At 50.1% G+C, this 20071-nt stretch overlaps 1 protein-coding gene across 1 annotated transcript in view; it reads left to right on the top strand.

The window, feature by feature from the left end:
• Nucleotides 1-20071, top strand: part of VCP (valosin containing protein) — a 30978-nt gene that overhangs the window by 7810 nt on the left and 3097 nt on the right. The window contains exons 3-13 of the mRNA XM_032213390.1: nucleotides 957-1129; nucleotides 3593-3735; nucleotides 5326-5456; nucleotides 7665-7796; nucleotides 8486-8588; nucleotides 10220-10353; nucleotides 12205-12340; nucleotides 16475-16587; nucleotides 17758-17922; nucleotides 18030-18152; nucleotides 19039-19251. Coding sequence (XP_032069281.1) covers nucleotides 957-1129; nucleotides 3593-3735; nucleotides 5326-5456; nucleotides 7665-7796; nucleotides 8486-8588; nucleotides 10220-10353; nucleotides 12205-12340; nucleotides 16475-16587; nucleotides 17758-17922; nucleotides 18030-18152; nucleotides 19039-19251 — 1566 coding nt within the window. The remainder of the gene's footprint in view (nucleotides 1-956; nucleotides 1130-3592; nucleotides 3736-5325; nucleotides 5457-7664; nucleotides 7797-8485; nucleotides 8589-10219; nucleotides 10354-12204; nucleotides 12341-16474; nucleotides 16588-17757; nucleotides 17923-18029; nucleotides 18153-19038; nucleotides 19252-20071) is intronic.

Raw genomic sequence — 20071 nt, 5'->3', positions numbered from 1 at the left:
AAATCCTGTTTTACCCAGAATGCAACATGGATGCATATTTGAAAAGCCTGCCATGAGCCCAAGGAGTCCCCCTCCTATAAAGGGGCTCGTCTTTCTTTGCGGGCTTCTATCGAGCTAATGCAGCTATTCAACCTTGACTTACAACAGTTTGTTTAGCGACCAAAGTTACAACGGCACTGAAAAAAGTTACTTATAACCATTTTTCACACTTATGAGCAACTGGCCACACTTATGATGGTTGTAGCGTCCCGGGGTCATGTGATCCCCTTTTGCGACCACCTGACAAGCAGAAAAGTCAGCGGGGAAGCCAGATTCACTTAGCAACCAGGTTACTAACTTAACTGCAGTGATTGACTTCACAACTGTGGCCAGAAAAGTCGTAAAATGGAGCAAAACTCACTTTAATAAATTAGTTACTTAGCAACGTACGTGTTGGGCTCAATCGTGGTTGTAACTTGAGGACTACCTGTACAGTTGAATAGTTGCATTAACCGAACCTGTTCAGGACTTCTTGGGAGCAGGTTTTTTTTTTTTAAAAAATAGCAATAGTTAGACTTATATACCGCTTCATAGGGCTTTCAGCCCTCTCTAAGCGGTTTACAGAGTCAGCATATATCGCCCCCAACAACAATCCGGGTCCTCATTTCACCCACCTCGGAAGGATGGAAGGCTGAGTCAACCTTGAGCCTAGTGGGATTTGAACAGCCGAACTGCTGAACTGCAGTCAGCTGAAGTAGCTGCAGTGCTGCATTTAACCACTGCGCCACCTCGGTTCCCTAATCGGCAGCCAGAACACCCAAAGAAGGGGGGGGGGCGTAACCGCTGCCCCTCTAGAGGAACCCCCGGACCTCCTGCCTGCCGGATTGCCCTACTTAAGTTGAAGGGACAGCCAGTTCCAAGCCAGCAAAACCCATTCCCAGGTTCCTCGGTTCTGAGTGCTTGTCTTTCTCTGCCAGGCCAAGATGGATGAACTGCAGCTCTTCCGGGGAGACACAGTGCTGCTGAAAGGCAAGAAGAGGCGAGAGGCCGTCTGCATCGTGCTCTCCGATGACTCCTGCTCGGATGAGAAAATCCGCATGAACCGGGTGGTCCGCAACAACCTGCGGGTGCGACTTGGAGACGTCATCAGGTGAGGCCACAAGGCAGACTCGGATATTTGGAGCATTTAAAGCAGGGGTGTAAAACTCAAGGCCTACGGGTTGAATCTGGCCTGCGGGGCTGCCCTGGAAACAGCCAAGGAGTGGCCCGTATTTCCTCTGCCAGTGAAAACGACGGAGTCTGTTTTCGGCCATGACGGCCTCCTGCAACCCTCTGCCACAGAAAACAGAGCCCGGGGGAAGTCCAGGAGGCCCTTGCAGCCAAAAAGTATGCCTGTGGGGGTGGGGGAGTCACATGCAGCTCCCCTGGGCTCTGTTTTTGCTGGCAGAGGGCATGCAAGAAGGGACAGGAAAGGAGAAAGGAAAAGGGGAAAGACAAAGAAAAAGAAGGAAAGATGGAAAGAGAGCAAGGAAGGAAAAATAAGGAAAGGGGGGAAGGAAGGAGAAAGGAGAAGGAAGGAAGGCTATAATGAGATGGAGGGAAGTTCTGCCTAAACACTTGGCCTCCACAAGTGCCCATGACACGTGTGATCATGAGCTGGCCACGCCTACCGCAGCCACAGGGCCCCCTCCCCCCTGAGATCAAACACAACCCTGATGCAGCCCTCAATGAAACCGAGTTTAACACCCCTGGTTTCAAGGGTTTATGAAGCTGACGGACACAAAGGCGTCTGGTGGAGCTTTAATTTTTGTGGAAACTACTGATGTAGCCGGACGGGCTTTGCCAAATGCCCCTCTTGCTTGCAAATCAATCTGTACTTAATGGCTCTGCTTTAATGGGACCTTCAAAGAACTCCCACCCCTCCCTCTGGCGGTGGCCACTCCATTTCCAGGCTGTTTTCAGGAAAAGTACATCAAGATGCACCATGGAGTTGCCAGGAATTGATAGTTTTGCTTACCCTGCAGAGTTATTGGACTGATGAGTAGCTGGAAACTAATATTCTGTTCACAGACAAAGACCTTCTTTCCAATGGCAGAATCTCCCGTATCTCACGCATAGCCTCAAAATCTGCTGTGGAAAAACTTAGTGCAATGCTTCTCTGTGCTTCTCAAAGCTTCTCAACCATAGCCACGTTACACGATGTGGATGTCAACACTTGGGAATTCTGGGAGTTGAAGTCCACATCGCTTCAAGTGGCCAAGAAACACTGGCTTGGTGGATTATGAACTGGGCAGAGGGTGAGGTTGTGCCCCTAGGATGGCACGCTCATCTCTGTTCCAAGAGCTGCATTGGCTGCCGGTGTGTTCCAGGGTGCAACTCCAGAGGCTGGTTTAACCTTTAAAGCACCCCAAACATATGAAGTAGCCTGCCTGAGGGAGCCCCTCCTCCCAGTCACAGCCCCCCATCCCCTCAGATTTCCCCCTTCCGTCCCTTTGCCGTTGTGTGAATTAGGGAAGGTTTTTCTGAAACGGGTGATATTACGTTCCTGACCTTTGTCTTGGCTCTCTTCATCCTGTTCCTCTACCCTCTACAAGAGCCGAGGTGGCGCAGTGGTTAAATGCAGCACTGCAGGCCACTTCAGCTGACTGCAGTTCTGCAGTTGGGCTGTTCAAATCTCACGGGCTCAGGGTTGACTCAGCCTTCCATCCTTCCGAGGTGGGTAAAATGAGGACCCGGATTGTTGTTGGGGACAATATGCTGACTCTGTAAACCGCTTAGAGAGGGCTGAAAGCCCTAGGAAGCGGTATATAAGTCGAACTGCTATTGCTATTGCTACAATGATTTCCAAAGATCAAAACATGCATTACTGAATCACATACTACATTACAATTGATCCATTCAAATTTTGTTCATTTACTTTACTGTAAGTATTAGAAACACTATGCCGAGATGGGAGGAAGCTTAATTTTTTTCCTTTAGATCCATTTCATTTTGACCTGTCCCCTCTACACACATCGAAATAAGGTAACTTGGTAAGAGGAAGAATTTTTAAAGCCGCATCTGGCAACTTTATGTGATGTTCCATTTCTTGTTGGAATCTACAGATGTAGTATAAAGAAAAGAAAGTTGAAACTCACCTCAACAACTCACTAGTCATGTGGGATTAGGCTGCTGGCAGCTAATTATAGACAGACTATTTGATTGCACCAACTCAGTTGAATTTGTTGAAATCTTCCCTAGATCATAAGGAGAGAAAGTATTTGGAAATGGAGCCTGTGTTTCCTAGGGCTTAAAGAATACAGTTGTTTTGCAGAATTCATTCTCCAACACAGAACCATGCCGGAACAATCACTAAACAAACTGCTGTATGTTGAGGACTACGTGAATTTGTAGTTTTTTTAAAAAAACATCTGTGACATTTGAAGTGCTGGTTGTGGGCTACCTCCAGTCCCATTCAAGGAGGTGGGTGGCCCCTCTGTTTAGGAAAAGGAGGCCACTGAAGGGAGGAGAGAAATGGCTCCCCTCTTGGGCTCCTCAGCAGCGGCAAAGGGGGCCCACCAGTAGAAGAGTTTCCCCACCTGAGAATAACCGGGTGGGGCTTGTCCCTTTTCAGCATCCAGCCTTGTCCGGATGTGAAGTACGGAAAGCGCATCCATGTGCTGCCCATCGATGACACCGTGGAAGGGATCACAGGGAACCTCTTCGAGGTCTACCTCAAGCCATACTTCCTGGAGGCCTACAGGCCCATCAGAAAAGGTAAGCGCCTGAGCCGGCTGCGGTGGAACAGGCCCTTCCGTCAGGACGAGGCTCCTGCCCTCTGCCCTGGAGGGAGGGGCTGAAAAGGTGCCTGCAGAGGAGGGCTGGGGAGCCCTGGACCTTCCTGTGGTGGTTGAGCCCCCAAATCCCGCCTCTTTGGCTGCGGCTGGCTCTCCCCATTGGGTGTTGTTGGGAGTGTCAGTAGGTTGGTTTGTTTTTTTCCTGTTGCCGGTGAGTTTCTGTAAGGTTGCAGCGGCCGAGTCCCTCTGAGATTCCTTCCACTGGTAGCAGCCACTGGCCTCTTTCCAACCGCCAAGGGGAGTTGCAAAATGAGGGGACTTTTGGCACATTATCCCCAATTTGGGAAACTCCACTGTAAAAGAAATGGGTTGGATAGATTGTGCTTATGTGCACGGAGTTCTGTTTGCTTTTATCTCTGAAGGAAATGCAGGCCTGCAACCTCTTCCTGCCTTCCTATTTGCGGTTTTGGTTAATGGCTCTGGTTCCATTCCAGGGTTTTCTTGCTCGGTGATTGTATTTGAATGGCTTTGACTACTTACAAAGTGCCAGCAAGTGTCCAGGCGCTTTTGCTTCCTCTCAGTGAGGCCAGTCTAATATTTTATGTGCCTCTTGGATTGGGAGTTCATAGTGGGATATCTCTGAGCTTCCTCAGGGAGAACAACGGCTATGATAAGCACTGAGAACGCTTCTTTTTAAAATATTCTCATTGGGTTTTTTTCCCATTAGCTGCAAAAGAAGATAAAAAATAACAAAATTTGTGAATACAATTTAATACATTTCAAGCAAGATTATATGTAGAAAGATTAAATAAAGCAGGCTAATGATTAAAATAAATGTGAAAAAGTGAACTGGAAAGAAAAAGAAAACAAAAATAGAATTAGTTTACTTTTCCATAATACAGGAAACACAGTTATACCTTTATGCAAATTACTACACCTCAAATTGTAAGCACCAAATTTAATCTCAATCTGATGGCCTGGTGTGCAAGGCTCCCCCCCCCCAAGGGAATCCATTATAATCTTTTTGCAGCAATCTAGGCGTGTTCTATCTAAAGCTCTTTACACAGACTCCAGCTTTGAGGAAATAATTTCATAGTATATTAACATCCTTCAAGAACCTGATTCCCCATAGTGCTGATGTCCCCTAAAAAAGAACAGAGAGAAGCTTTTTTTCAACTTCCATTGGACAGTTCGGTAAACCTGAAAAAGAGATATATTTGGCGTTGCCTAAATCTTTTAGAATATATGGTACTCGTCATTCCTAACCTTGCTTATTTTCCACACTTACTTTTATGAAACCTAACTGTTATTATTAATGCTGGTTTGTTTTGCCTCTATAAAAACCTTTCCCGGTGCATTCTGAGCCATCAAAATTTGAGAGGCTGCTATGGTAACCAGACTAAACAAAGAACGTAATAGATGGTGTTATTATATGTTTCAGGTAAATTATATTGCCAGATCTTGCAAAAGTCTAAACATGTCAATACTAATTAATGGATGGGTGACAAGTTTACCTGTTTCAGAAGCGGCTGTAGTGTGAGGCCTCTCATGAATGTGGTAATGCTTTCAGGGGACATTTTTCTGGTGCGTGGAGGAATGCGCGCAGTGGAATTCAAGGTGGTGGAGACAGACCCCAGCCCCTACTGCATAGTCGCTCCGGATACGGTGATTCACTGTGAGGGAGAACCTATCAAGCGAGAGGTGAGTTCAGCAGGGAGACTGTGTGTGTGTATGTGTGAGTAACCAAAAGCACCGCCTGATATTGAGAGAGAAGAGGGATTTTCTTGGATATCAACACACACACACACCCCAGCCTTTCTGGAAGGGGCATTGGTCAGTTGTTCCTATGAAAAATGAGGAAACCAATCTAGAAATAAGACATTTCCTCTGAGTGAGAACAATCAGTGGAATCCGCCGGCCAGTGTCGACTGGCGACTACCCGGAGGAGAGCCTTCTCTGTGGCTGCTCCGACCCTCTGGAACGAACTCCCCGTGGAGATTCGAACCCTCACCACCCTCCAGGCCTTCCGCAAAGCCCTCAAAACCTGGTTGTTCCGACAGGCCTGGGGCTAAAGAGCTGTTGCCCCCGTCTCGAATGGTATGACTGTTGTGAGTTTTTAAATTATATATTGTTATGTTGTTGCTTTTAAATCTTTTGTCTGTATTCCCCTCCCCGGTTCGAGTTGTGAACCACCCTGAGTCCCCTTCGGGGGGAAAGGGCAGCATATAAATTTAATAAATTGAATTGAATTGAATTGGAATGACTTGCCACCAGAGGTTGTGGGTGCTCCATCACTTAAAAAAGGACAGCCTCTTGTCTGAAAGTTTCCTGCTTGAGCAGGCGGGTGGACTAGAAGACCTCCAAGGTCGCTCCCATCTCTGGTATTCTGTTAATATGAATATATACTGAGAAGGCCACTTTGGTGGGTGCTGTCGAAACGGCTGCGGCATCAGAAGTATAGTTACAAATAAGCCTGCGGGAACTTTGGTATTAAGCATAATAAAGATGATTTAGATTTGGCTTAGTGCGAATCCAATCATTCTTAATTTGTCAACCATGTTTTTTTAACATAAAACGATACAATACAATAGCAGAGTTGGAAGGGACCTTGGAGGTCTTCTAGTCCAACCCCTGCCTAGGCAGGAAACCCTATATCGTTTCAGACAAATGGCTATCCAACGTCTTCTTAAAGACTTCCAGTGTTGGGGCATTCACAACTTCTGGAGGCAATTTCTGTTCCACTGATTCATTGTTCTAACTGTCAGGAAATTCCTTCTCAGTTCTAAGTTGCTTCTCTCCTTGATTAGTTTCCACCCATTGCTTCTTGTTCTACCCTCAGGTGCCTTGGAGAATAGTTTGACTCCCTCTTCTTTGGGGCAGCCCCTGAGATATTGAAAATGCTATCATGTCTCCCCTAGTCCTTCTTTTCATCAGACTCGACATACCCAGTTCCTGCAACCGTTCTTCATATGTTTTAGTCTCCAGTCCCCTAATCCTCTTTGTTGCTCTTCTCTGCACTCTTTCCAGAGTCTCCACATCTTTTCTACATCGTGGCGACCAAAACTGAATGCCGTATTCCAAGTGTGGCCTTACCAAGGCCTTATAAAGTGGTATTAACACCTCGCGTGATCTTGATTCTCTCCCTCTGTTGATGCAGCCTAGAACTGTGTTGGCTTTTTTGGTAGCTGCTGCACACGGCTGGCTCATATTTAAATGGTTGTCCACTAGGACTCCAAGATCCCTCTCAAAATTACTACTATTACTACTACAGTCGTTAAGCGTAATCATACAACTCATTAAGCAAATCCAGCTTCCCCAATGGGCATTTTTTTGCCATAAAAGGGCAGAAAAGATTGCAGTTCACATGACCGCAGGACTTGTACAGCAGTCATAAGTATGAGTATAGGTCACAAGTCATTTTTTCCCATGGCTGTCTTAACTTTGACCTATTAAACAGATGGCCATAAATCAAGGACTAATTGTACAGGGATCAGTCGATTCCTTATCAAAGAAGCACAGGAAATGCTCAAGACTCTCCGGTTTACAAGATGGGATTCATTCAAACCAATGAAAATTAGAACCCAGAAATGTGGGATCTGATCATCTGACCAGGAGCTTCCTGAGCATTCTGTTGTTCTAGAGGGATTCCAAGCTCACCCTTTCCACCCATAACTAGCCTCTCCTGGGGCGAGCGGGGGGGGGGGGATAATGGCCCCTTTATGACCTGTGGGCTTCGGCATGGCCCCTGGCTCAGGGGTTCTGGGAATTGAAGTCCAGAGGTCACCCTGTTCGAGGAGGACTCTCTGTACCCAAAGCAGCAACGACTCGATTCCTTCCAGCCGATGAGATGCAACGTGAAGGTCAGCTTGTTTTTCCTGACATTTCTTTGCCTCTGTTTATTGCCGCCAGGATGAAGAGGAATCCCTGAACGAAGTGGGCTATGACGACATCGGAGGCTGCCGGAAGCAGCTGGCTCAGATCAAGGAGATGGTGGAGCTCCCACTTCGACACCCGGCTCTCTTCAAGGCGATTGGGGTGAAGGTGAGGCTCTTCTCTGGCCCTGGAGCCTGAGCTGCGCTGATGAGAGGAAGACCCTTCCCCCTCCTTCAGTTGGAGAATTCAGGATCCACGGGGTAGGGGTGGAGGGGGAACTTTGATTTGATTTGATTATATTTATATGCTGCCCTTTTCCCCCGAAGGGGACTCAGGGCGGCTCACAATTCAAATCAGGGAAGGGGGGTACAGACAAAAAATAAAAGATGAAACATAACAATACATAATTTAAAAACACACAACAGTCATACCATTCGAGACGGGGGCAACAGCTCTTTAGCCCCAGGCCTGTTGGAACAGCCAGGTTTTAAGGGCTTTGCGGAAGGCCTGGAGGGTGGTGAGGGGTCGAATCTCCACGGGGAGTTCGTTCCAGAGGGTCGGAGCAGCCACAGAGAAGGCCCTCCTCCGGGTAGTCGCCAGTCGGCATTGGCCAGCGGATGGAATTCGGAGGAGGCCTAATCTGTGGGATCTAATCGGTCTAGTGGAGGTGATTGGCAGCAGGCGTGAGGGGCCCCCCCTCACCTCGTGTGTGTGCGTGCGTGTGTGCAATATCTGTGCCGGTGCTTAAACTTGAAGCCGGGTGTCCCAACCTTGGCCACTTGAAAGAGCTGTGGACTTCAACTCCCAGGATTCTAGGAGGCTTTAACTCTGACCGTAATGTGTCTCTCTCTCTGCAGCCTCCCCGTGGAATCCTCCTGTACGGTCCGCCTGGCACTGGGAAGACCTTGATTGCCAGAGCCGTGGCTAATGAGACCGGAGCATTTTTCTTCCTAATCAATGGTGAGTAGCTTTGCCTTGAGCCTCTCAACGGCAGCCCTCGGGTGGCTGAACCAAAAGGCTGCATTGCCACCCCCGCCAGGCAGGTACGGGGACTTCAACATGCAGTTCCTTCATTCCCCTGATTGCGATTACAAAGATTCTCTCGTTCGTTAATATCCCAAAGCAGAATTAAAGCTCATAATGCGATAGAGACAAGCACGGTGCGGGTTTAGCAACACAACAGGAAACCCAGCACAGTCGCCATATAAAACACAATTGTCTTTGTAGGGACGAGATTGAAGTTGTTCTGAGAACCTCTTTGTGCTCCTGGGCATTTCATACCGGAGTTTGAAAGATGCTCTCTCGTGCAGGTGTCCTTGGAAACCTCAAGGTGCCTGAAGGAAACTGTCAGCACCTCTTCATTGAGTAATTAGGAAAGAAGACCACGAGACTCCATAGGTAGAAATCAAGTGTACTTTTACTAATTATAAATGATCAGAAGCGTAGCAAAGCGAAGACTGATTATTTAGGCGCGAAAGCGAGTGATATATAGAATAACCCATTCCCCACCCCTTGGCATCCCAGTTACAGTCCAATCATAATTCTCCCAAGTGTCAGGTGCGAGATAACTTTGAAAGGCATCACCAAGATGGAATGTCGGTGCCGTTAGCCTTGGCGGGAACCCCCTCCGCATGCGTAGTCCGACAGGCAGCAGAAACTCCAGAATCTTCCTCCAGCACAATTAGTAAACCCCTCCCAAATACCATGCCCTCCCCTCCCCGTTTCAATGGCAGCCGAAGCGGCAGCAAAGCAGAGGCTGACAGAAACTGAAGGAAGTGCCTAGACCTCACAGCTGCAGCCAGAAAGAAGCAGACACTTTTATTTGGGGGGCAGGGACCGGGGGGTGGGTGGGGGGAGAGGGTCTTAAGCTACATCTCTATCCAGACTTAACTGGAGCAGTGCTGAAGAGTTGGGGGGCCTTCTTTGTGTCTGGAAGCCCTGCCTGTTGGCTGGAGTAGGTAACCCTTCACCATTCAAAGTTTTAGAACACCACTGAAAAAAGTGTCTTAGGATTGTTTGTTCACACTTAGAAACGTTGCAACATTCCCCTGGTCACTTGATCAAAATCCAGACAGTTGGCAACTGGTTTCATACTTACGACAGTCGTCGCCTCTCAGGGTCACGTGATCGCCTTTCGCGACTTTCTGACTGACAAAGTTGTGGAGCAGCCATTGGAGCAGCCGTGTTCTAACCTAACTAGTGGTGTGATTCACTAAACTGTAACGAGAAATGGTGTAAAATGGGGAAAACTCACTTAACAACTGTCTCGCCTAGTAGCAGACATTTGGGGCTCTATTGTGGTCATAAGTTGAGGACAATCTGTAGTGGTGGTGAGGACTTGAACCAAAACAGAACCAGATTTCATTTGGTGTCTATTGAATCCACATGAGAGATGCCTGGGACGGGATGGGCGGCCAGCCTTCCACTTCCCAGTTTCCAATTCCGGCCACGGGTCCAGGAGGCCTCTGGGGCCACGTGTGCTCTGGGACCTCTGGCTGTGGCCCTCCGGCTGTAGAGGGGAGGGGCCCTGGGTGTCCTTTTGGGCTGCCGCCCTCTGAAGAGGCGAACGCCCTCTCCCTGCTTCTCCACAGGTCCCGAGATCATGAGCAAGCTGGCAGGAGAGTCGGAGAGCAACCTGCGGAAGGCCTTCGAGGAAGCCGAGAAGAACGCGCCTGCCATCATCTTCATTGACGAACTGGATGCCATTGCGCCAAAGAGGGAGAAGGTGGGGGCCTTGCAGCCTTCCATGCAGAGGGGGAGGGGACAGCACCGTTAGGGGGAATAGACCCTCACACCCCCACCCACCCCCAGGGGAAGGCAAGGAAGAGACTCGGCCTTAAGTATAGGCCCAGCTGAAGGATTGCTTTGGGGGGCTTCCCAGACCCTCCCGGGTAACTCAGTGGCCGATCATGCCAGAGGTCCAAGAGGCTTCCGTTTCCCGTGTTTGCTTGAGCTTCAGTCTGGAAAACCTCTCAAAAAACCCAAACCAGCTCATCTTCTACCTGGGGTTGTAATGGGATCCCTCACACTTCCAGCTGCCCACCCACCCACCCCGGGGGTCACGTGACCACGGTCTGGCCCTTGATCACCAGCTCACACAACGGTTCCAGGAGCCACACGATCAGCCCTTGTAATAGCAATAGCCCTTAGGCGTCTATCCTGCTTCACGGCGCTTGCGGCCCTCTCTGAGCACTTTACAGGGGCAGCCGGTTGCCCCCGACAATCCGGGTCCTCGTTTTAGCAACCTCAGAATGACAGAAGGCTGAGTCAACCTCCAGCCCCGTCAGGATCAATCTCCTGGCAGTGGGCAGAGGCAAACTTGCAAGGCTGCATTCTGAGCCCGGTGGCCCCACAGCTGAGCAGGGGCCTGGTCTGAGGGCTCCTGCAAGGAAAGGCATTGGGGAGGCTGACCCAGAAGTTTGCAAGTGCCCCTTCCCCCACCCTGCTTGCGTCCGCCCCTCTTCCAGGCAACAGCCACTTCCCTGCCTGCTTGAGAGCTGCCTGGGAATCCTTTAATGTCCCATGATCCTCCTTTAACGGCAGCAATGGGGGCTGCCGTTGCTAAGTGACACCGTCACATGCCCTTGTGCTTTACAACTTGATCTCTTAGCAACGGATGTTCCAGGCTCAGTTACTGTCATTAAGTGAGGAATTGCCTGTACCTGTGTTTGCCAGTGAGCCACATTTTTGGCTTGATTCACTCCAGCGCACCCCATATCTCCAGGGAGCAAATCAAATGAAGCCCAGGGTGTTTGTTCATTCACTCACTTCCGTGTTTTGTCTTCTGCCTCCATGGACTCGGAAGCTCGGCAGCATAACGAGCAAACCCAAACCAGATCTAAGAAAAGGACAAGGCTGAAAAAGTTAGAACGGCTAGGAAGCTAGTGCCCTGGGACAGGTGGGCTCAGGGCGGGTGGGGCTCTTGGTGCCTCGGAGGGCCGGGCAAGCTGAACCTGGAGGTGGGGGGAGAGGGGCAGAAGCAACGGTCGGGCTTTCCGGGCCAGAGCGGCACCTGAAGGAATAAGGAAGAGGGGAAGCTCACCCTATCTGACAAAAGAGGAGAACCGCTTCCCCTCTCCATGAAGGAAAGGGGGAAGCCAACCAGGATTTTTCCTCCCGAGATTGCCTGGAGGGAGAGTTTCCTTTGAAAATGGGACTTTCCTGGAATTCTTGCCTTGACCAATATTGGCATTCAGGCTGTTTAGAGCAGTGTTTCTCAACCTTGGCAACTTGAAGATGTCCGGACTTCAACCCCCAGAAGGCTGGGGAATTCTGGGAGTTGAAGTCCGGACATCTTCAAGTTGCCAAGGTTGAGAAACACTGGTTTAGAGGTTTGTTCTCTGGATTAACCATTTCCAGTCTAGGCTGCCAAAAGAGGAAGCCGCCTATTTGATCCCGTGTCTCTCTCACTGTAATCTTAGGGGCTGGTTTCTTGGTTTTTATTTATTATGTCTCCATGTTACTTTATTTTAAAGTATTTAATCTGCTATTAAGCTGCCCTTCCTTCAGGGTCCCTTCCTTGGGGCTAAGTTCTTTCCTTCCCAACCTCACTCTCCTGACGGGTTTCTCCCCCTAGACCCACGGGGAAGTCGAACGGCGCATCGTGTCCCAGTTGCTGACCCTCATGGATGGCCTCAAGCAGCGAGCCCACGTCATTGTCATGGCTGCCACCAACAGACCGAACAGCATCGACCCAGCCCTCCGGCGGTTCGGTAACGAAGCTTGCTCCATTCAGGGGGGGGGGGGAGTAGGCGACACGGGTGCGGTGGCCAATAGTCAGCAGACTCTCCTTTTGCAACACTCGGGCTGGCAAGGTGCACCACAGAGAGCCAGGCCTTAATTTGTACCCGAAGCCCAGTTCAAAAATGCAGAAGGAATAAGTAGCAAACTTCGACCTGGATTGCAGGCTTCAAGCCATAATTGATAATGTGCAGGGAGGAGTCGCGTTCTGGAGAAAGAGAACGCTGCTTTGGTTCATGTAGTTTGTTTAATCACAAATGACTCTACTTACTGGGGCTTAGTATAATCGAAGTGGTTCCACCACAAAACCGCGTTCGACTAAAGCGCGCTCGATGAAACCGCGTAGCTGACATCATCACAGCGCGACGAAAAAAGCACGCTGCGAACGCTAAAGCTAAAATTAACCCCTAAACCTAACCCCCCTAAACCTAACGCTAAACCTAACGCTTAACCTAACCCTAACCCTTAACCTAACCCTAACCCTTAACCTAACCCTAACCCTTAACCTAACCCTAACCCTAACCCTTAACCTAACCCTAAACCTAATCCTAACCCTTAACCTAACCCTAAACCTAACCCTTAACCTAACCCTAAACCTAATCCTAACCCTAAACCTAACCCTAACCCTTAACCTAACCCTAACCCTTAACCTAACCCTAAACCTAACCCTAACCCTTAACCTAACCCTAAACCTAATCCTAACCCTTAATCTAACCCTAACCCTAACCCTTAACCTAACCCTAAACCTAATCCTAACCCTTAACCTAACCCTAAACCTAACCCTAACCCTTAACCTAACCCTAACCCTTAACCTAACCCTAAACCTAATCCTAACCCTTAACCTAACCCTAACCCTTAACCTAACCCTAAACCTAATCCTAACCCTTAACCTAACCCTAAACCTAACCCTAACCCTTAACCTAACCCTTACCCTAACCCTTAACCTAACCCTAACCCTTAACCTAACCCTAAACCTAATCCTAACCCTTAACCTAACCCTAAACCTAACCCTAACCCTTAACCTAACCCTAAACCTAATCCTAACCCTTAACCTAACCCTAAACCTAACCCTAACCCTTAACCTAACCCTAACCCTTAACCTAACCCTAACCCTTAACCTAACCCTAACCCTAACCCTAACCCTTAACCTAACCCTAAACCTAATCCTAACCCTTAACCTAACCCTAAACCTAATCCTAACCCTTAACCTAACCCTAAACCTAATCCTAACCCTTAATCTAACCCTAAACCTAACCCTAACCCTTAACCTAACCCTAAACCTAATCCTAACCCTTAACCTAACCCTAAACCTAACCCTTAACCTAACCCTAACCCTTAACCTAACCCTAAACCTAATCCTAACCCTTAACCTAACCCTAAACCTAACCCTAACCCTTAACCTAATCCTAACCCTAAACCTAACCCTAACCCTTAACCTAACCCTAAACCTAACCCTAACCCTTAACCTAACCCTAAACCTAATCCTAACCCTTAATCTAACCCTAAACCTAACCCTAACCCTTAACCTAACCCTAAACCTAATCCTAACCCTTAACCTAACCCTAACCCTTACCTTAAGTTGAATCGGCTTGCTTTCAAAGCGCTATTTAAAGCGCCCTTTTTTCTCCGCGGTCGCTGTTGTCGCCCTGCTGATGACGTCAGCGACGCGGTTTAATCGGGCGCGGCTTAGTCGAGCACGGTTTTGTCGTGCCACGAATCGAAGTAAGTAGGCATTTCTTCCAGTAAAGGTGAGCGTTCCAAGGCCTGGGTCTCATCTGATTTTAAACCTAGGTGGTTCTCCGTGGGAAAGGCAGGGCTTAAGGGTGAAGAGCGGCTGAGAAGTAAAACCTGCTTGCTTGAATAAGCACAGTTGAATCAGGATCCTCATATAGAAGGAAAATTGTGGTGTTGAACACTTTGTGTGTCCTTGAAATTTTTGTTTCAACTGCACACACACACACTCCAGGAGGCTTTCTGGTTGCCAGCGGTGCTTGAGAAAACAGCTGCACGCGCACTCACACCTCCTCGCATTTCAGAGGGAACCATGGTTCATACTAGGTGGCTCTTCTGAGCTGGAAGGAGAGAAATTGGAAGCCTCCCGGAGGGGCCCCTTTCCGTGGGTTCCTTGGGAAAAGACGGCTGTCTTGGGTCAGTTGGGGTTTTTTTTTTAACTCTTCCCCCAGGAGGCCTCCCTTCAGCCCAGCCGGGGAGGGAAAAAGCAGGGGGCGGTTAGGGGCTGGCCTGCCGGAGGCCCAGAAATGCAAGATGTGACCCGTCTTGCTTAAGATTGGAAGGAGAAAAAACCCCTTATGAAACCAGGGAAGCCGGATAGCTGGGTATAAAAAGAAATGTATCCCAAAGGGGAAAAAACAGGGCAACAGCTGCACATAAGGAGAATTCTAATTTAGTTTAGCTAAACTAATTTTTATTACCTCCTTGAATGGGTGTCCGTTGGAGAGGGAGAAAGCAACCCTGATCCAGGCTCCATAGGCAGCTCTTGTTGTTGTCCCTCTTCAAAGTTTCTAGCCCCTGTTGGGGAGGTTGCATCTAAAGAGCCTCTCCACCGGAGGTCCAGGTCTCAGGCGCTTCATGGTCCCAGTTGTCCCACACCAAATATGTGTGTGTGCGTGTGCCATTGATTTGTTGGCAAATACTAATTTACTAACCGTTTACTTTTAATTTCAATTTATTTTATTCAAAATATTAAAATACAAATTCCCCCTCAAAAGATGTTTATGATCACAATTAAGCCCGAAGTTTCCACTGCTGAGCAAGACTGTTATTAAGTGAGTTTTGCCTTATCTTGCAACCTTTCTTGCCACACTTGTTAAACAAATCACAGGTCATTAAGTGAATCATGCACATCTGGGTTTCCCTATTGACTTTCCTTCCCGGAAGCCGTCTGGGGAGGCTACAGACAGAGATCACGTGACCCAGGACAGGGCAGCCGTCACGCATGGAGGCCATTTGCCAAGCGGACACGTTTTGATCATGTGACTACAATGGTCGTAAGCGTGGAAAACGGCCATAGGTCCCTTTTCCCGGTGCCATTGTAACTTTGAGCTGTTGTAAGTCGGAGACTGCTTGTAGTCTAAAGTCCCATTTTCATTGGATGCAGGGAACTACCTGGCTTGCTGGTCACACAAGGCGAAGTGGGGGAACCCCTGGCCAAGGCAGCAGCTGGAGGGTTGCTTTGCCAGGGAACCAAAAGCTCTGATGCGCCCCCCCTTCTTCTTCTTTTTTCTTCTTTCATCCTTCTTCCTCCTCCTCCTCCTCCTTCTTCTTTCATCCTTCTTCCTCCTTTCTTCTTTCATCCTTCTTCCTCCTTCTCCTTCTTCTTTTAACCGGCTTCTTCTGGCTAATGCAGCGGCGCAGGGCCTGGGCTCTGGAAGGGTTTCTTCCATTTCTGATCCCTTCAGTCCCAACCACGCTGTCTTTTGCCACCAGCACCTTCATCGCATGGCATTGATAAGCTCCCCTCATTCCTCGCAGAGTCTGGGCAGGCGGAGAGCAGATTAAATTTAAAAGACTAGGAAAATGACAGGGAGGTCAACCATACGTTGCAGTGGCCCCCGGTCGCGACAAGCTGCATTTTGACAAGCGATCTGGTCAAGGCAAAGGGGCTAATGTCCAGACCACGCCTCATCTCCACTCAGAAGGGAAGGCCAGATCAATTGCTCCCCCTCCCCCATACCCATTGTCCAGGGCACCTGTTTGGGAGGGGCCACAAACTTGCCAACTGCAGAGTGAGTGTCCTGCAGGGCAGGGAGGCCCCAAGGGGCATAAGACTCTCAGTGGTCCCACCAGCAGCAAACCTAAATTGCCAATGGCAGCAAATGGGCAGAGGGGGCTCCTTGGAAGCTGTGTGCCACAGCGGGCACAAAATGAGGATGATAGCCTGCCATTGTCCAGCGTGGGGGTGCTCCGTTGGGCACTCCTGAGTGGGGAGGGGGGGTGGAGCTCCCCCCCAAAAGGCTGTAAAGCTTTGGTACTCCCACTTGCTTGCCTCAGCTGAGCCCTGCTGGCCGGTGGGCCCTCGGACGCTGCAGAGGGTTCGGCTCTCTCTAGGGAGACTGGAGGTGATGGTTGCTCTTGGTCCACTGCAGGCCGCTTTGACCGGGAGGTGGACATCGGCATCCCTGACGCTACTGGCCGCCTGGAGATCTTGCAGATCCACACCAAGAACATGAAGTTGGCCGATGATGTTGATCTGGAGCAGGTGGGTTTGGCTTGGTTTTAAATTTAGAATTAAATTTAATATAAACTTAGTAGCAGGTCACGATGACAGCGATAAAATAATCATTCCAAAATGTGAGGTGGGTCCATTTAAAGTCGTCATTATTCTCCTCCCTCTTGTTCTCTTTCTTTCTCTCTCTCCTCCCTCCCTCCCTTCCTCCTCAAGGCAGCAATCACCTTCCTGCCACTTATCTAATACTCCTCCCTCCTCCTATTTTCTCCACAACAACCACCCTGTGAGGTGGGTTGTGCTGATGAGAACGGCCGGCCAAGTCACCCAGGCAGCTATAGCTGCTCAGGCTCAGCTGCTCTTAGAAGGAGGACAAAGGGAGAAGGACAAAGGGAGGAGGACACCGCCCCATGCATGTCAATTGCTAATTGCGCCAAAAGCCATCATTGCTTATCCAACACCTCCCCCACCCCCTTCCTTGAGAGCCCTGATCCTGTGCTGGAACCATTGCTGTGTGTTAGCTGTGAACTTCCTCAGGGCTATTAGGACGAAGAGAGTCTATTGTTTAGGATAGCCTTTATTGTCATTGTACAAAATAAATACAATGAAATTGATTGGCAACAGTTGAAATTCAGCCTGAGAATAGTTTTGGGCTGTGCGTTGTGGCTCTTAAAGGCACCAGAGAGAGCGTTCCACAGCGCAATTGAGACCACCGGCCAGTTTCCCAGCCTGATGAGCCCCTGTTAGCCGCCCAGAGTCCCAAGGGAGTGGGCGGCATACAAATGTCAATAAACTCCAAGATCCACCAGCCAGCCTCTTACCTAGATCCAGGGGTGGGAAAGGGGGGGTTAAGGATGTGGCAGGCAAGAGATAGTTCAGCAGGAACTGACTTAGAAGACTGGAAGGAAACAGCCAGAAGAGGGAGCACCAGACCAGTCAAATCGGAGCATTCTCAAACTGGGTCAAGCCTGACATTTTATACAGCGGATTTCTGTGCTAAGTTTTCTCAAAAACACTTGGTCGAACGGGGCTAAATCTAGAGGGGTTGTATTGTCCAAAACCAGATGCCGGTTCAAGCCGCCCGTCTGGTTACCTGGGTGTCAGTGAGGGCCGAGGGGGCCTGGGCATTGCTATGGCAGAGGCCAGACTCCCCTTTGCCCACGCAGGGACAGATCTTTACTCGTGTCCCCCCCTCTGCTCCAGGTGGCCAATGAGACCCACGGCCATGTGGGGGCTGACCTGGCTGCGCTGTGCTCAGAGGCGGCTCTGCAGGCCATCCGGAAGAAGATGGACCTGATTGACCTTGAAGATGAGACCATCGATGCCGAAGTGATGAACTCCTTGGCCGTCACCATGGACGACTTCCGGGTAAGGCAGCTGTGGCTGCACCTCCCCTTCCTCCACCTGGGGAAATGGCCTCCACCAGAAGAGGCAGCAACCCCTCCTCTCCCTTCTCGTCCCTTTGCAATCCCCAGTGGGCGCTAAGCCAGAGCAATCCCTCGGCCCTGCGTGAGACCGTAGTGGAAGTCCCACAGGTGACCTGGCAAGACATCGGGGGCCTGGAAGACGTCAAGCGGGAACTCCAGGAGCTGGTTCAGGTGAGGCTGCGGGGGTCTTTTCCTCGGCGGCCTGCCAGCTGCAGGTGGCAGCCGATACCACGAGGGCATGCCCTGATGTCCTCTCCTGGCTGTTAAAAGCAGCATCTGTTCTTGAAAATTAGTCTCCCTTTAAAAATGGTCGGTAAGTCTTACGTTTTGAACGGTTCTGTTTCCTGAGCCTATGAAACCTTTATATAAATTTAAGATTCCCCTGTTTGGTGATTTATGTTGACCTTCTAAGGCCACCCAACTCGATAACAAGACTTGGTGATAGACATAGAGAAGCAGTTAGGAACCCACATGTCTTGAAGAAAAGCAAAATATAAGAGACAAGCACACACACACACACACACACTGGCCCAAAGCCTGGAGGAAGGCCAGAGGCTTTTGGAACACAGCCAGGCCCTGTGAGGTGAGCTTTGCGGTGGGCTTACTCCCACTTTGCCCCAAAAGCAGCCGTCCAGCTGTTTGGAAAGCATTTGTCAAAGTCAGGTTGGGGGCTGTCCTATTCCAGAACTCCAGGAGAGTAAATGAGTGGGTTCAGCTGCAGAATTGCTTTGAGGCTTGTTACCTTCCTCCTAATATGGTTCCCTTCTGCTTCCTCTTTCAATCACCTGCCTCCAGTGTGTGTGTTGTAAACATGAGCTGGGGACCAGAGCAAGCGATTTTGGCTGAAGTGAGATCTGCACACTTGATGGGAGGGGGGATGAGACAGGTACATTGGATGCTGAAACAAATCGTAGTTTGGAGGAGGTTCCCAGCCCGGCTGCTGTTCTTGGTTCGTTCTGGTTTATCCCCTCTGGAGTGGTGGGGGGACGGGGGCAGGTGTTGTGTTTTCCTTGGCTGTCTCCCCTGGGAGCTGACGTTGAGTCCCTTCCTTCTCCAGTACCCGGTGGAGCATCCTGACAAATTCCTCAAGTTTGGCATGACCCCGTCTAAAGGGGTCCTGTTTTATGGCCCCCCTGGCTGTGGAAAGACCCTGCTAGCCAAAGCTATTGCCAACGAATGCCAGGCCAACTTCATCTCCATCAAGGGCCCAGAGCTGCTCACCATGTGGTTTGGAGAGTCGGAGGCCAACGTGCGCGAGATCTTTGACAAGGTGAGTCTCCGCTTTCCCTCCTCCGCCTCCCACCCCCCCCACCCCCCGGCTCACCTGGAGGTCTCGGCGGGAGGCTCGGTGTTACGTCCCAGGTTGCCCAGGTCCTTTATTGCCCTGTTAGCCACCCCAAAGGGCAGCCCTACAACGCCAGGTGAGGCTCTGCCCCTCCCTTCCCTGAAGGCAGCCCCCTCAGTCCCACAAAGACAAGCCGGGAAGCAACCGAAGCCAGCCTGCAGAGGCAGGGGGGAGGTCCAAAGGGAAGGGGCTTCACCTTCATCGGGGGAGGGCCAGGGCCAGGCAAGTCCATCAGGCAAAGACAAAGGCAGGCCTCACAGCCTTCGCTCTATTCTCGGTGCCCTTGGATCCAGGGGGGGAGGCAGCTGTTCTTTATCAGAGGGGATCAGATGCCTATCAGCACCACTGCCTGTCTGCAGCCGATCCTCCTCCTCCTCCGTGTTGGTGAGGGCAGGCAGCTCTGCTTCCCTCAGGTCAACCATCTCCCGCAATGCCTGTGGGGGGGCCTGGGGCAGCAGCAGCCCCCGGGGAGACCGTCCCAGTTCCTCCTCCTGAACCAGGATTCATTGCCTCCTTGCTCAGATTCAGAGCTTTCACATCCTGGGGAACATTCGGTCACGCAGCGTTTGCCGGGGCTTTAAGCCAAAAGGCAGCGAGGCTTCATTCCCCAGGGGCCGAACAAGGGACTTGGGGTGGGTGAGGCGATGATGATGGTGATGACAATCTTCGTTCAGTCTGGTTGGACCCTTAGTGATTCTCTGGGCCTCTCCGCGTCTTCCGATCTTGCACAGCTTCTTCCAGTTGT

Source organism: Thamnophis elegans, chromosome 3 (genome assembly GCF_009769535.1).
Source record: "Thamnophis elegans isolate rThaEle1 chromosome 3, rThaEle1.pri, whole genome shotgun sequence".
NCBI classification, from domain to species: domain Eukaryota; kingdom Metazoa; phylum Chordata; class Lepidosauria; order Squamata; family Colubridae; genus Thamnophis; species Thamnophis elegans.
The sequence above is the reverse complement of the archived record's forward strand: the minus strand, read 5'-3'. Positions and strand labels throughout refer to the sequence as shown.